Here is a 12,617-nt window from a genome sequence, read left to right on the forward strand (position 1 = left end):
AAAAAAAGGTAATGATATATTACAATACCAAGGAGTAAAATATAGAAGTCAAAGTGAAATACTTCCTACATTTTTTCTAAGAAAAGGAAATTAAAATAACAGAAAATATTTAATGTAAATAAATGTTATGAGATAAATTATTAAGTTATGGATAAAAAATATTTTTTTACTATTATTTAAATAAATATTTAAAAAAAGCTCAATAATTTAGACAGTAAAATAAGTTATAATCAGTGGCCTAGAAAGTATTATTAGTATCCCTGGTTAACTTAAAAAATTCACCGATATCAGAAAAAATAGGTAAAATATAATTTTGCACCCTGGCATTGGTACAGTTTAACATACTCTTGCTATACCACTGTTAAAAGTTATGAAAACTTATAAATCTTATAAATATTTTCAAAATTATAATAGTTTATTAGAAATCACTAAAGCTGTTTTAATTTAATATAAATCATTTTAAAGAGATTAGACTACAAGTTAATGAGAAAACACGAAATATTTAATAGTGTCACGTAGAGAACAAGTAAAAAATTTGTTAATAGTCCGAGGATTTACCTTCGAAAAGGTATTAAACTTTAAATACCTGGGAGTAGATGTTAACCATCAAGCAAACAGCCATGAAAAAATTAAAAGAAGAATAACTGTAGGAAATAAGAGCTGTTTTGTGCTTGCACCTATGTTTAAATCAAGATTAATCTCCAAAAATACAAAAATAAGACTATATAAAGTACTCATTAGGCCTATAGTCTTGTATGCCTGTGGAGGTCAACAAAGTCGGACGAGAAAAGATTACTACTATTTGAAAGAAAAATACTGCGTAGAATCTATGGGCCCAAAAGAAACGAGGAATATTTATATGAACGAAGAACTAATGCAGAACTGAGGGCAATATTCAATGAACCAAACATAGTGGGAATTCTTAAAAGCAGACGATTAAGCTGGGCATGTTTAGAGAGCGGAGGGCCAAACAGTGCATGATGTCACATTGTGGAAACCAAATAAAAAAACGACCGATAGGGAGACCAAGACAGCGATGGACTGACCGAGTCAAAGAAGACCTCAAGCTTCTGGGTATTAGAGAGGGAGAGCAACTGGCGAAGAACAGAGAGCTGTGGAGAGGCGTAGTAGCGTAGTAGAAGCGGATGGACCTTTAAGACCCGGAATAAGCCAAAAAAATAAATAAATAAATAATTTTCAACGTTTACATATAATAAGCATACTTATTAAATGGTTTTATTGCAAATTTTCTTTTCAGTAAAAACAGCCTTAGAAATAAAATTAACCAAAGAAATCAAATGAAAAAAAATGCATAATTAAGGTATAAAAAATACATTCTAAATAAATAAGTATTTAAAAATGTCATTTAATTAAAATAAAGAAAATCTACTAAGTTTCTAATTTCTAAAACAATAAGGAAAATCGATACATTTATTATTGCACTAATGATGAATATAATTATTCACAATTGAAAATATCTTCATTACTTAAAAATAAATTTGAACAATAAATTAGTAACACTTATTTGATAGTTATTTTTTTCAATGGAATAATGATTAAAAACACATTTCATACCATACAGTGTCCAGAACTATATTGATAGTTTTATAAATTTTATAACTATAACAACTTTGATTCAATCAATTATTATTAACTAAATGGTTGGAAATAAAATTATATTAAATAGGCATTTTAAATAAAACATAATTATATTCCAATATTATTTGATAATAACCAAAACTGAGAACTGATAATTAGTTATAAAATGTAATAACATGACTTAAATTATTTTATTTGTTCCTTGAATAAGGTATAATAAGGCTGGTTGTATTGGTGAAGTGAAATATTTGAACATAACATATTGAAAACAAATTTTAATAGTTGGTTCTTTATTATTAGCTACTTTGAATTTGATTTAAAGATTAATTTTATAATTGTTTTTATCATTTTTTTATTGTAAGATACATAAATTAGTTCATAATGCATGAAAAAACTATTTATAAATGTCTTATAATTTTTTAATAACTAGTACTCATATTCAAATTTTCTAACTTGAGTAATTAATTCTTCATTTATACTTTTATTTTAACTATCTAAAAATGCAATATATTTAATTTTCAATCTAATTTTAACCAAATAAACTTTTATTAGTAAAAAAAAAATACCTAACATAAACAAGAAGGATAAAACTATTCCAAAATACATAAATAGAAATGCTATTTTATTATAAATAATAAATAATATTTCTAACCATCATTAAATTTTCCTTCAAATATATCTTTGCAGCCAGTATAATAATAAAAGGTGACGACATGTGCAATCGGAAACATATTTTTATCTGGGCACATAAAAATGGTTTTTGTTAAACCTGTCGTCAAATGAAATTTCTTGATCTTATGATATACTTTTAGCATCTGATTCACAATAAACATTATTGTCCAACGTTTGGATAGGCGTGATGGAGCTCGTCTAAACACATAAGTTAAAAAATAATAATATTCATAATTTTTACTACAGATAGATTAATAAACTTACATATCCCCTGAGCAAATACGGAAATACATCATCATTATATCTATGAATTTTTTTTGAAAATCATTGTACCTTTCCAATTTTTGTTTTTTGTTGGAAGAGTCAAATTTATCAAATGCATTTAAGAGGTATCTGAGATCTACACAAATCTAAAATAATATTTAATGCAAATACATAATGTATGGATTAACAATTTATTAATTGAATATCAATATGTACTTACTGTATTCGCAAGTGGCACCATCCAGTTTTCATTATCTGAAGCCTGAAGATACTTAACAATGTTTTGTAAAATTGCCAATTGTCCTTTGAAAGCTTCATCATATTTATTTTCACCAATTGATTTCAAAACGCTTAAACAGTTTTCAATATTAATTATATTTAAATTACTTATAACATAATTCGGTATAAGTTACAACAATTTTTTTTTTTGATTGAATTTTAAAATTATAAATTATTTATTGTATAATATATTAAATATACTATAAATATATTTAAATCATATTATTTGTATTGAAAACAGTAGCAGAAGATATACTCGGTTTTCTTATTAACACATTTATAAATTTAGTTTTTTTAAAGAAACAAACTTAAATAAGTACTTTATTTGTTAATTTTTTTTCAATAAAGTTAGTTAAAATATTTTATTTTTTTTTAAGTATACTTACAAGTTTGACTAAATGATAAAATATTATTTAATTTAAAATACCGAAATAATTTTTGTCTATAATAACAAGTACAAATTGTGACTGCACTATTAATACAAAATATTTATACAAGAACTAGAATAAATTGTATGTAATATATACACTAAATACAACATTGAAATCAATAGCATCATCCATATTGACTCTACAATAGTCACAAAATAATTAACACTTAACATAAAAAAATTACTTTAGATGTAAAATGATTTCATTTTCAAAATCTAGTTCATTGTCTACAGCAATTTTTTGAAGATATTCTACAGAGTTTTTATGATTCCATTCTTTAGATTGATTATCCCTCAATGAAAAAAAATTCTGCAAAATAAAAGATTATTTTCATTACAGTATCAATCAGATTTGTAATAGATAGCTACAATAAAATATTTACCGCCAATTCTGTACCATTTTCATCGTTGTAAAATGTAGTGGTCTGAAATTTACAATAGTGATTATCCAACAAATAAAAATAAGTAAAATACTACAAGAAAATGTGAGATATATACAAATTATAATTGATCAACTTACCGCTAAAACATAATCTTTAGTGTACATGTTTGTATTACTAAGTTCTAGTTAGTAAAATATTATAAAATAATAGAAATCATTAATAAATATTTATCGATTACTTTTAAAAACTAACTATTATTTTTCTGTTGTACGAAGTTTATCAAACTATAGAAAAGTATTGTTATGATGATACAAGTATACATGATAAGACATGATACTACTGGAAATTAATTTTGTATAGTTTGCCGCGCTTTGAAAATCGAATGCGATGCCTCCAGTATTTTTTAAATTTACTGTTCACAAATTTCATAAAACCTGAACAACCTAAGAGTAGATGAAATCTTATAAAAATGTAAATACATTATACTATCACAGATTGAGCAATACTTTTATAATACGTTCACGTACAATAATTACTATTTTATGTGGAGTAAAAAATACATTTTAAATATTATGTACTTATATGGCTACATATTATTACGTTGCTGGGTAATAATTAAATATTTATTCAATTAAAGAATAATAATAATTTAGTAAAACGAAATCGTTATTAAGTGTTTCAAGCCCCAATGCATTCCAAACAAAAGCAAACAAGCGTCAACTGTCGGTCTATAATAAACATTAACTTTCTTATTTTCTATAATGACCAATTTACCAATATATTATAATACAATATCGCATGTAATGCATTTGATTATAAAATAATTATATTATTAAACTATAAACGAAGATTATATAGCATAGAAAATATATATATATATATATACAAAGTGATTTAAATTAAGTACCTACTGAGAAAAATGCAAGTGTTTTATGTAATTCAACATTCGTATACGTATATGTAAATATGCATTGTGTGCATCTTATCTAGATCATAATATGAGCATATTATGATATATTGTATAATTATGGAAATTAATTTGCTTACGACGTAACGTTTGCCTACATAGAAAGTTATTTTGATAATTTTATTTTTTCATATTTGATGTTATCTATTTACTTAGGCTACTAAGTAGTAGTGTAAGTAAGAGGAGGGGAGAGGATTCATTACCAAAATCTCAGCTAGTAAATAAATGTGTGATAATGAAAATAATTAGTACTAAAATATATCAAACTCCCAAGAATAATTCCCATCTTAAGATATTCAAAAATGTTGTATGTGATTTGTATGCAATTGTGTGACTGCTTTCAGAATTGTTGTTGAGAATAGTTCCAAATAATTATTGATGTAATAACCGAACAACTGTGAGCAGTGCCGCCGCAAGCTTTTACGAGGGCTTTTGCAAAATCAGTACAATTTCCTTACATCTAAATATATTTAACTATTCTTACTTGATAAATTGTGAGCCTCGAATTTATTTTAAGCGCGAGGCCCTAGGCGATTGCCTAAGTTGTCTGATCGATAACGGTGGCACTGACTGTGAGTATATATGGATATAGTTTAAAAGTATGTTATGAATTATTATTATTAGATATAATAATTAAACTTAATATTTGTCTTTGTGGTTTAAACATGACATATTTATTTTGGACCACATTGTCAAAATACATTTTTAGTACAAAATTAAATTAAAATTATATATACAATAATGTATAAACATTAATTCCACTCTTGTGTAACATTTTTTTTTGAATAATATTCTGGCTAAAATAACTGAATATACGAGTACATTGGATTGAGTAATCCAAAATTTAAAATTTGCTTTGAATAATATGTTACAAGGGTCAAAGTCCAAGGATATTGAGAGGTAAATCAAATAAATGAAGTGTTTGATTCCCAAATTTTGATTACATTCTTATTTTAAACATTATTTTTTTTAAGTCAGCAATAATTAAATATTTTTAGTAACGTAATAAAATAATATAAATCAATAATCATAATTATCTTTTTTGAACTAATGATTATTTTTTTTAAAATTAATATTCTAAATATTAGTGCTCCAATATGTTGAGTGGTAGTAGAGGGAATGCTCGGTGATTATGAAAGAAGAGTTAGAGAAAATAGAGGTATATTACAGAGTAGGTATGAAGAGGAGCAAGAGAGTACGGAGAAGATTTTAGGGTTGAAGATATACTAGTTGTGACCAAATAAGTGGGTTGAGGACGATTTTAAAGAGCGATGAGGCATACTAGTGATTATGAAGGAAAACAAGGAACTATGTATGGGTGGTAGGATTATGGAAGGGGGTTCTGTAGGTTCGTGAGAGGGTGTGCGAAAAGTATGTTAGTGAGTTATACTTGATTGAGTGCGTTAAGGTAAGAGGGTGTGAGTGAGTGGGTTTGCTAGGTTGTGTGAATGGATGAATGAGGATATTGGGTATGAGAGATTGGTGGGTATGAGTGTGAGGATAGGCGGGAGTGGGAGAGGTAGATGGGTGTTGAGTAGATGAAAGAGTGTGGAGCTTAATGGATATGAGAGGAGTGTGTGAGTAGGTGCGTTCGTGTATGCGGGGGGGAGGGGGAGGAGAGTATGTTTGGATATTTGGATGGAAGTGGGTGAAATGGATAGAGAGTATGTGAGTGTGAAAAGAGTACGTTGGTGTATAGGGTTGTGTGATTGAGTGCGTTTGTATTTGGATAGGAGTGTGAAAATGAAGGAGATTATGTGGGTGAGTGTAGTGCAGTATGTGTCTGAAGAGTGTGTGAATGAGTGCATTGGGTATGTGAATGGGTGGTTAGTTTGTAGGTGGGTGAGATATATGTGGGTGCGTGTCATATGGGTGAAAAATATCAGGTAAAATTAAGTTCGTGTAAACCCCGCCAGTGAAGAAAATCAAGTATAATCAAGTATATAGTTATGTCATGATGTAAACTAAAATTATGTGATACAATTGTAAATATTCTAAGTCTTGTATTACTCCATCAGTGTACTTATTTACAGAATCCTGTAATACTGTCATTTTTTTTTATTTCGTATTTTCTAGCTTATTTACTTGAGATATGCCATTTAGTTTTGTATAAGTATGGGTTTGAAATTCGGTAAGAACTTTACTAAAAATATGAAAATTCAATGGACTTTTCTAAAATGAATTTCTTAGATGACTATGAAAGGATTCACAGGCAAAATACAAAAAAAAAAAAAACTGGCAAAGTTTACATTAGACCTTTTATTACCTTTTTATCTTAACCGATATTTTGGCGGGGTTTACAATCGCTCGTGAGATAAGTACATGAGTGGTTACGGTGGATGCGTATAATTGGGATCGATAATAATAGTTTTTTATACCGATATTTTAAATATTGTACCATTTTTCGATATTGACATTCGTTGACGCGCGGACTTGACGTGTATATCAGTGTAGTGTAAGGGTGTATATGTGATTGTGGGTCTGTATGTACTACGCGTGACTTATATTCTAACATCACATGATATTTTGTGAGTATGGAACCCATCGATTTCAATAAGTTGAAACTTATTAAAACTTATTAAAGTTATATACGAAACATTCAAGTTAAATATTATTACGATTAGAATAATGAACACCCACTGTGCAATTATTTGTTCCATCATTGTTATATGGATGTTTTTTAAAAACACGGAACATTACAAATTGCGTTCTTAAGGAGTATGTTTAACATCCCAGTGACCATATTTCTACCGTAATGATGTCTTTCAAAAAACCTCTTTTAAACATTACTTTTCAACATCCCAACAACAGTTTAAAACAAACCTCTTTTAAACATCACTTTTCAACGTCCCAATAACAATATAATACAAACATAATAGTGCATAAAATATTTGTTCCTATGTAACATCCATAAGCTGTTGCAATTAGTAATTGTATGGATGTTATTCATTTCCAATAAAATAATGCATTATACTATGCATATTAATATCATGGTACCACATTAGCATTGACACAACTAGGGAGGGAGGGTGCTTTAAGTCCTTAGCACCCCAAAAAATTGTATTTAAAAATGTATAATTTAAAATAAGAATTACTAATTTCAAAGATAATTACACATATTATTCATAAAATAAATAAAAAAATTACACAAAAAAAATGACTTTTTTTAAGTGACCTTTTAAAAGGTTTTTGTTTTTTCATAGTGACCGTGTTTCCACATAAGCAAAAAACAAAACCAGAGATTAAGCACTCCTTGTTCAAATTTCTAGTTGTGTCCATGCACATTAGACATCAAGCATAGTATTTCTTTAAAAATTAAAAATATATATATATTATGTGGCTGTTATATGTTGAAAGAACAAAATAAACCTCATTGTTTAAAAATTCAAATTAAATACAATAAAATAGTTGCTCATTAAACAAATAATAAATTAAGTGTTTAATATAATTATTTATAATTTGTAGTTTGGACTTCAGAATTTACTTTTTAAATACTTAATTAATGCAAGTTAAGTATTATTAGGTATTGAATTTAAAATACCAATTTAAGTATACTAACTTCACACTTTTAATTACTTATTGTAATCTGTTAGCTCGTAGACACCCTTACATTTGTTAGTAGAACTCATTATCTTCATGAAAAAGTAAAAATATATTTTTTTAAATAATACCATATAATAGGTATAGAGAGATAGGATCATGTTTAAATAAAATTAACATACAATTTAAATCAGTTATCGTATTTTATTATTCTCTTATTAACAAAATACAATAAAAAACAAAAAAACTATTAAACAAAGAAAGCAATTTATCACAAAATATAATTATAACATATATAATTTATACTTTGATACATATAATCATATTATGATTGACATTAAGCTGCATGACAATGTAGAAATAAATGCTGATTCGTTTGATAATCTAACAAAAAAGCATTTAAATTTAATATTTTCTAAGCTGATATGAAACATTTCAGATATTTGAGAAGTGTTAAGAATGTATACACCAATTTTAAATGAAGATAGTGGTTGCGTAGTTGATTCAGAATAATTAAGAAATTGTTTTACAAACAATTGTATAGGTTTTTTATAGGGTTGAATAATATGATGAACAGATACTATCCTTCCATCTTTTAATATTATATTCCTATCTTTTTCTTGAAGAACATTTATTAAAATATTAGAAATTGGTAAAATAATTTTTTCAAAAAGTGTGTCTGTAGTTTTAAAAAGTAGAGAAGAAGTGTTATATTTTATTTCATTGCTTAAAGTAGGGCTTTGAGATAATAATTGAAGAGGAAGCTCATCGTATAATACATTTTGCTTTTCTATTATTCTGTTGCAGATTTCTTGTAAAGGGTGTTTAATTGATTTTATAGACTTTTTAATGTCATATAAATAATTTTCATAGGGAAAACAGCTAAAATTATCCAATGGACCATGGATGAGTACAAACATTGGCAAGTGAATCAAACTGTGTATATTATATGTTATTAAATGAGGGCCATATAGATTTGAATAATCTTTAACAAATTGTTTGAGTAGTTGAGATGCTAAATCATTAAATGAACAACAAGTTTCAGCACACATTAAAATTTTAATTGCATATACTAATATTAAAAAATGAGAATATAATTTTTTATTTAAGTTGCTTTTTAAGACTATTTGACCAGTGTATAATAAAAATGTTCTTAGTTCAGTAGCTTTATAGTATTCTATATCATCCAATGGTCTAGGTAGGCGACTAAACTCTGCTGATACATAGGGTCTTATATTTTTTAATTCAATATTTATTTTTTCCTTTTTCGCTTTTTCTAATCTAACTTGTTTATTACCTTTAACCCACATTTCTATTAATCGCTTCACTACACCCAAGCATACATTATGCATATAATTTAACACAACTGTTTCTACTATATTAATTGATAGACGAATTAATGGACTATCACCTTTATGGTAATCTTCATCAGTTTTATTTCGGAAAGTCTCATTGGTCCTCAACGGTGAATCTAAATCAGGGTAGATCATACGGTGTTCAAGGTATGTACCCTCTTGAGTGCAAGATGAACAACCGAAATAAGCATTATAGCTTTTGACATTAAGTAAAAAGGCCTTCGCAGGTGCGTCACAAGGTATATTAGATATTTCTAAGGTAAAGAATGTATCATTTATAGTTAAACCGTTGTCTATTACCTCTAATAAATCAACAATAAATGGATTAAGAAATTCTTCTATAGATTGGGGCTTATGAAATCCATGGAAAATTCCTATGGGAACCACATTATTTGGTAGTTCTTTAAAATTAATGACTGAAATCAATATGGGCCACAGTTAGCTTTTAGAACTTTTGGCTATAGGAAGCCCGTCTATATTGATGCCTATTTTTAAAACATTAGGTGTAATATATACTTGAGCATTATGCTTATTTAAAAAAGGTAAAAGCATATTTTTTATACCTAAATGCACATATGAGCCTCCAGAAACATCAATTATTTCATGATTTTTAGGTGTTTTCATCAAAGTTCTCACATTTTTGGGGACATCTAATCCTTCACTTTGTAATATTTGAAGAATTATTGCAATTGAATAATGAATATACTATAATGATTAAATTGTTAAGAAAAATTAAAAAAATTTTAAATAGAAAAAAAAAATTTTAATAAAAATGAACAACCGTAAAATTTAAAATTATGAATAAAAACATCAACTTTTTTCTTTGGATTTTTAATTTAAACTATTTAATGGTATTACTGCATAATTTTTGTTTTTAAAAGTTTTTTTTATTTGATATGTTACAATATAGAATAAATAATTGATGAAAATAGATAAATATAAATAATGCATCTGTAATATAATTTGTTTTTCATTCAAAATAGTATATAAATAAATTATGTTGGTTACGTTAAGCAATTATATCTCCTTATGATCATTGAAATAATTCGATGCGTTAAAATGTGTACACCAAGTACAGATAATATTATAGCATAGAGGTACATTATATATGTTTTCGAGTACTCGTCTATCTAATTACCTAATTACCCCCTTCCCCCCAATGCGAGACCTTCGGTAATGAAAGCTTTGCCTATTGCCCTCACAACCCATTTAAACCATTATACATATGCGAATAAAATTACTTTATAAACATACTCATACTAAGTATAATAAAAATTCTAGCTTATTAGTTATATTTATGAAAATCTCATATCTATGTTTAATGTAATTAATTTATTTTTATTTTAATAAATTGAAAATAATTTAATAAATTCAGTAGAAAGCAAATAATGGTTCTGCTTTTCTTGTAGTATAATAGTCGTTGCCCATTGGCTATATTTTACAATTCTTCATTTCACAATTGAAGATTTTGGATTTCAGTTAGTTATTCAGTGTTAGCTAATATTTATAATTACAATCGAAATCTTACTCAGTCTCAGTATCCTTCATATTTTACACGAAAATATTTGTTGAACAAATTTTTAAATTTGCCAATAACAGACATAATGACTCATTTATTATTGGTACACAATTATGTACTAAAGAGTAAGTCATATGAGGTATGACATTATGATATTGTAATCAATTAAGAATTAAGATTAATATTTCATTAAGACATTTTATAATTCGATAAATTTGACGATTTAGGTTCGATTATCTCTATAAATTGGAATTAAATAAATGTGGTATTATTTGTTTCATTTTAAATTGGAAATATTCATAAATTATTCCGTAAAAGTGAACTATGATGTACATTTATTTTAATAATGCAAGTTTATTGTTTAAATATATAGCATATCAAATGTGAAAAGTGTTGATAATAGTTTATCGGGCTTCTTCGCGATAAACTGTATATTATATTAAAAATCAAATAATAAAACCAATTTTTTATTATGTCCAAATAAATGGATTTATTTACTATACACTTATACATATGTTGCTTTATTAATAAATAAGTAACTCACTAAATTATACTTATATCTGTATAAATGTATAATATCACTGTAAATCAGAGTAGTCATTTGATGGATATAGGCTATATACCTACTTTCATATTAATATTTTTTTTTGTCGTTAATCCACTTGCATCAAATAAATCAATTGAAATAGATAATATTGTAATATAGCAGTGGCGTACATATAAATTGTTTTCATTATGGAATAATTTTTTTTATGAACATATAATTTTCTAAAAATAGCGTATTATCACTGGTTTGGCGTAATTCATTATCATTTTATCAACTATTTATTATAAAAGTACGAACTAGAAATAATTCATTAGATAATAATATTTTTATTTTTAGGCTTGAAATCATGATTATTTATGATGTATAAAAATTAAAACAATACTTGAAAGACCTAAAATATTTTCACCTGAAATTTCACTATGGACCATGGCCCATATATACGCCACTGTAATATAGTATTGAAATATAGTTTTACATTCGATTCTGTTACCAAAGCTTAGTTTAAAATACTTAAGATACACTTAAGTAAAATACATTAAAATACATAATATAAGTTTAACTACTGCAAGCTTTTATTGGTTCAAAATAATAATATTTTTCCAAGTTTCTTGATTAAAAATTAAATTATTTTAATGTAGAAAAATTTATTTCATAAATGTTTGAATCTCCTTTAATAGAAAAAAAAAATTGTGAAACACATAACAAATAATATAACAAACAGATTCGTCTAATTTTTAGAAAATTTCAATTTTTTTGTTTTTATTAACTACATTCTTTTTAAAATAAATTTCTCAATTATATAACAATTAACATCTTAAAATTCTAAACAAAAATGCTCTCTTATCTTGTATTGAGGTGATTGAAACGAGAAGAATGGAAATTGTTTTCTATTATGTATTGTCAATTATCTTATTTTGATAAAAAAAAAAAAAACAATATTGAATCATTATAATATAAAAATAAATACGGACCCAGACATGGTTATTATAACTAATTATTCTGATGCAGTACATACACTTTTATTTATCACTATTCACAACATTATGAAATGTTTTAAAATTT

At 26.1% G+C, this 12,617-nt stretch overlaps 1 protein-coding gene and 1 pseudogene across 1 annotated transcript; both read right to left on the reverse strand.

The window, feature by feature from the left end:
• Positions 1-2,217: 2,217 nt before the first annotated feature.
• LOC112681447 (PCI domain-containing protein 2) lies at positions 2,218-3,908 on the reverse strand. The gene is made up of 6 exons (XM_025551697.1): positions 3,765-3,908; positions 3,628-3,669; positions 3,430-3,554; positions 2,756-2,885; positions 2,536-2,681; positions 2,218-2,469 (listed from the first exon to the last, which is right to left on the reverse strand). Exons 1-6 carry the CDS (start codon positions 3,789-3,791, stop codon positions 2,247-2,249), a joined length of 693 nt encoding a protein of 230 aa, XP_025407482.1. The 5' UTR covers positions 3,792-3,908; the 3' UTR covers positions 2,218-2,246.
• Positions 3,909-9,022: 5,114 nt separating this feature from the next.
• On the reverse strand, positions 9,023-11,092 carry LOC112681449 (annotated as a pseudogene).
• Positions 11,093-12,617: the final 1,525 nt, after the last annotated feature.

Source organism: Sipha flava, unplaced genomic scaffold, assembly GCF_003268045.1.
Source record: "Sipha flava isolate LNK unplaced genomic scaffold, YSA_version1 19133_pilon_pilon, whole genome shotgun sequence".
NCBI classification, from domain to species: domain Eukaryota; kingdom Metazoa; phylum Arthropoda; class Insecta; order Hemiptera; family Aphididae; genus Sipha; species Sipha flava.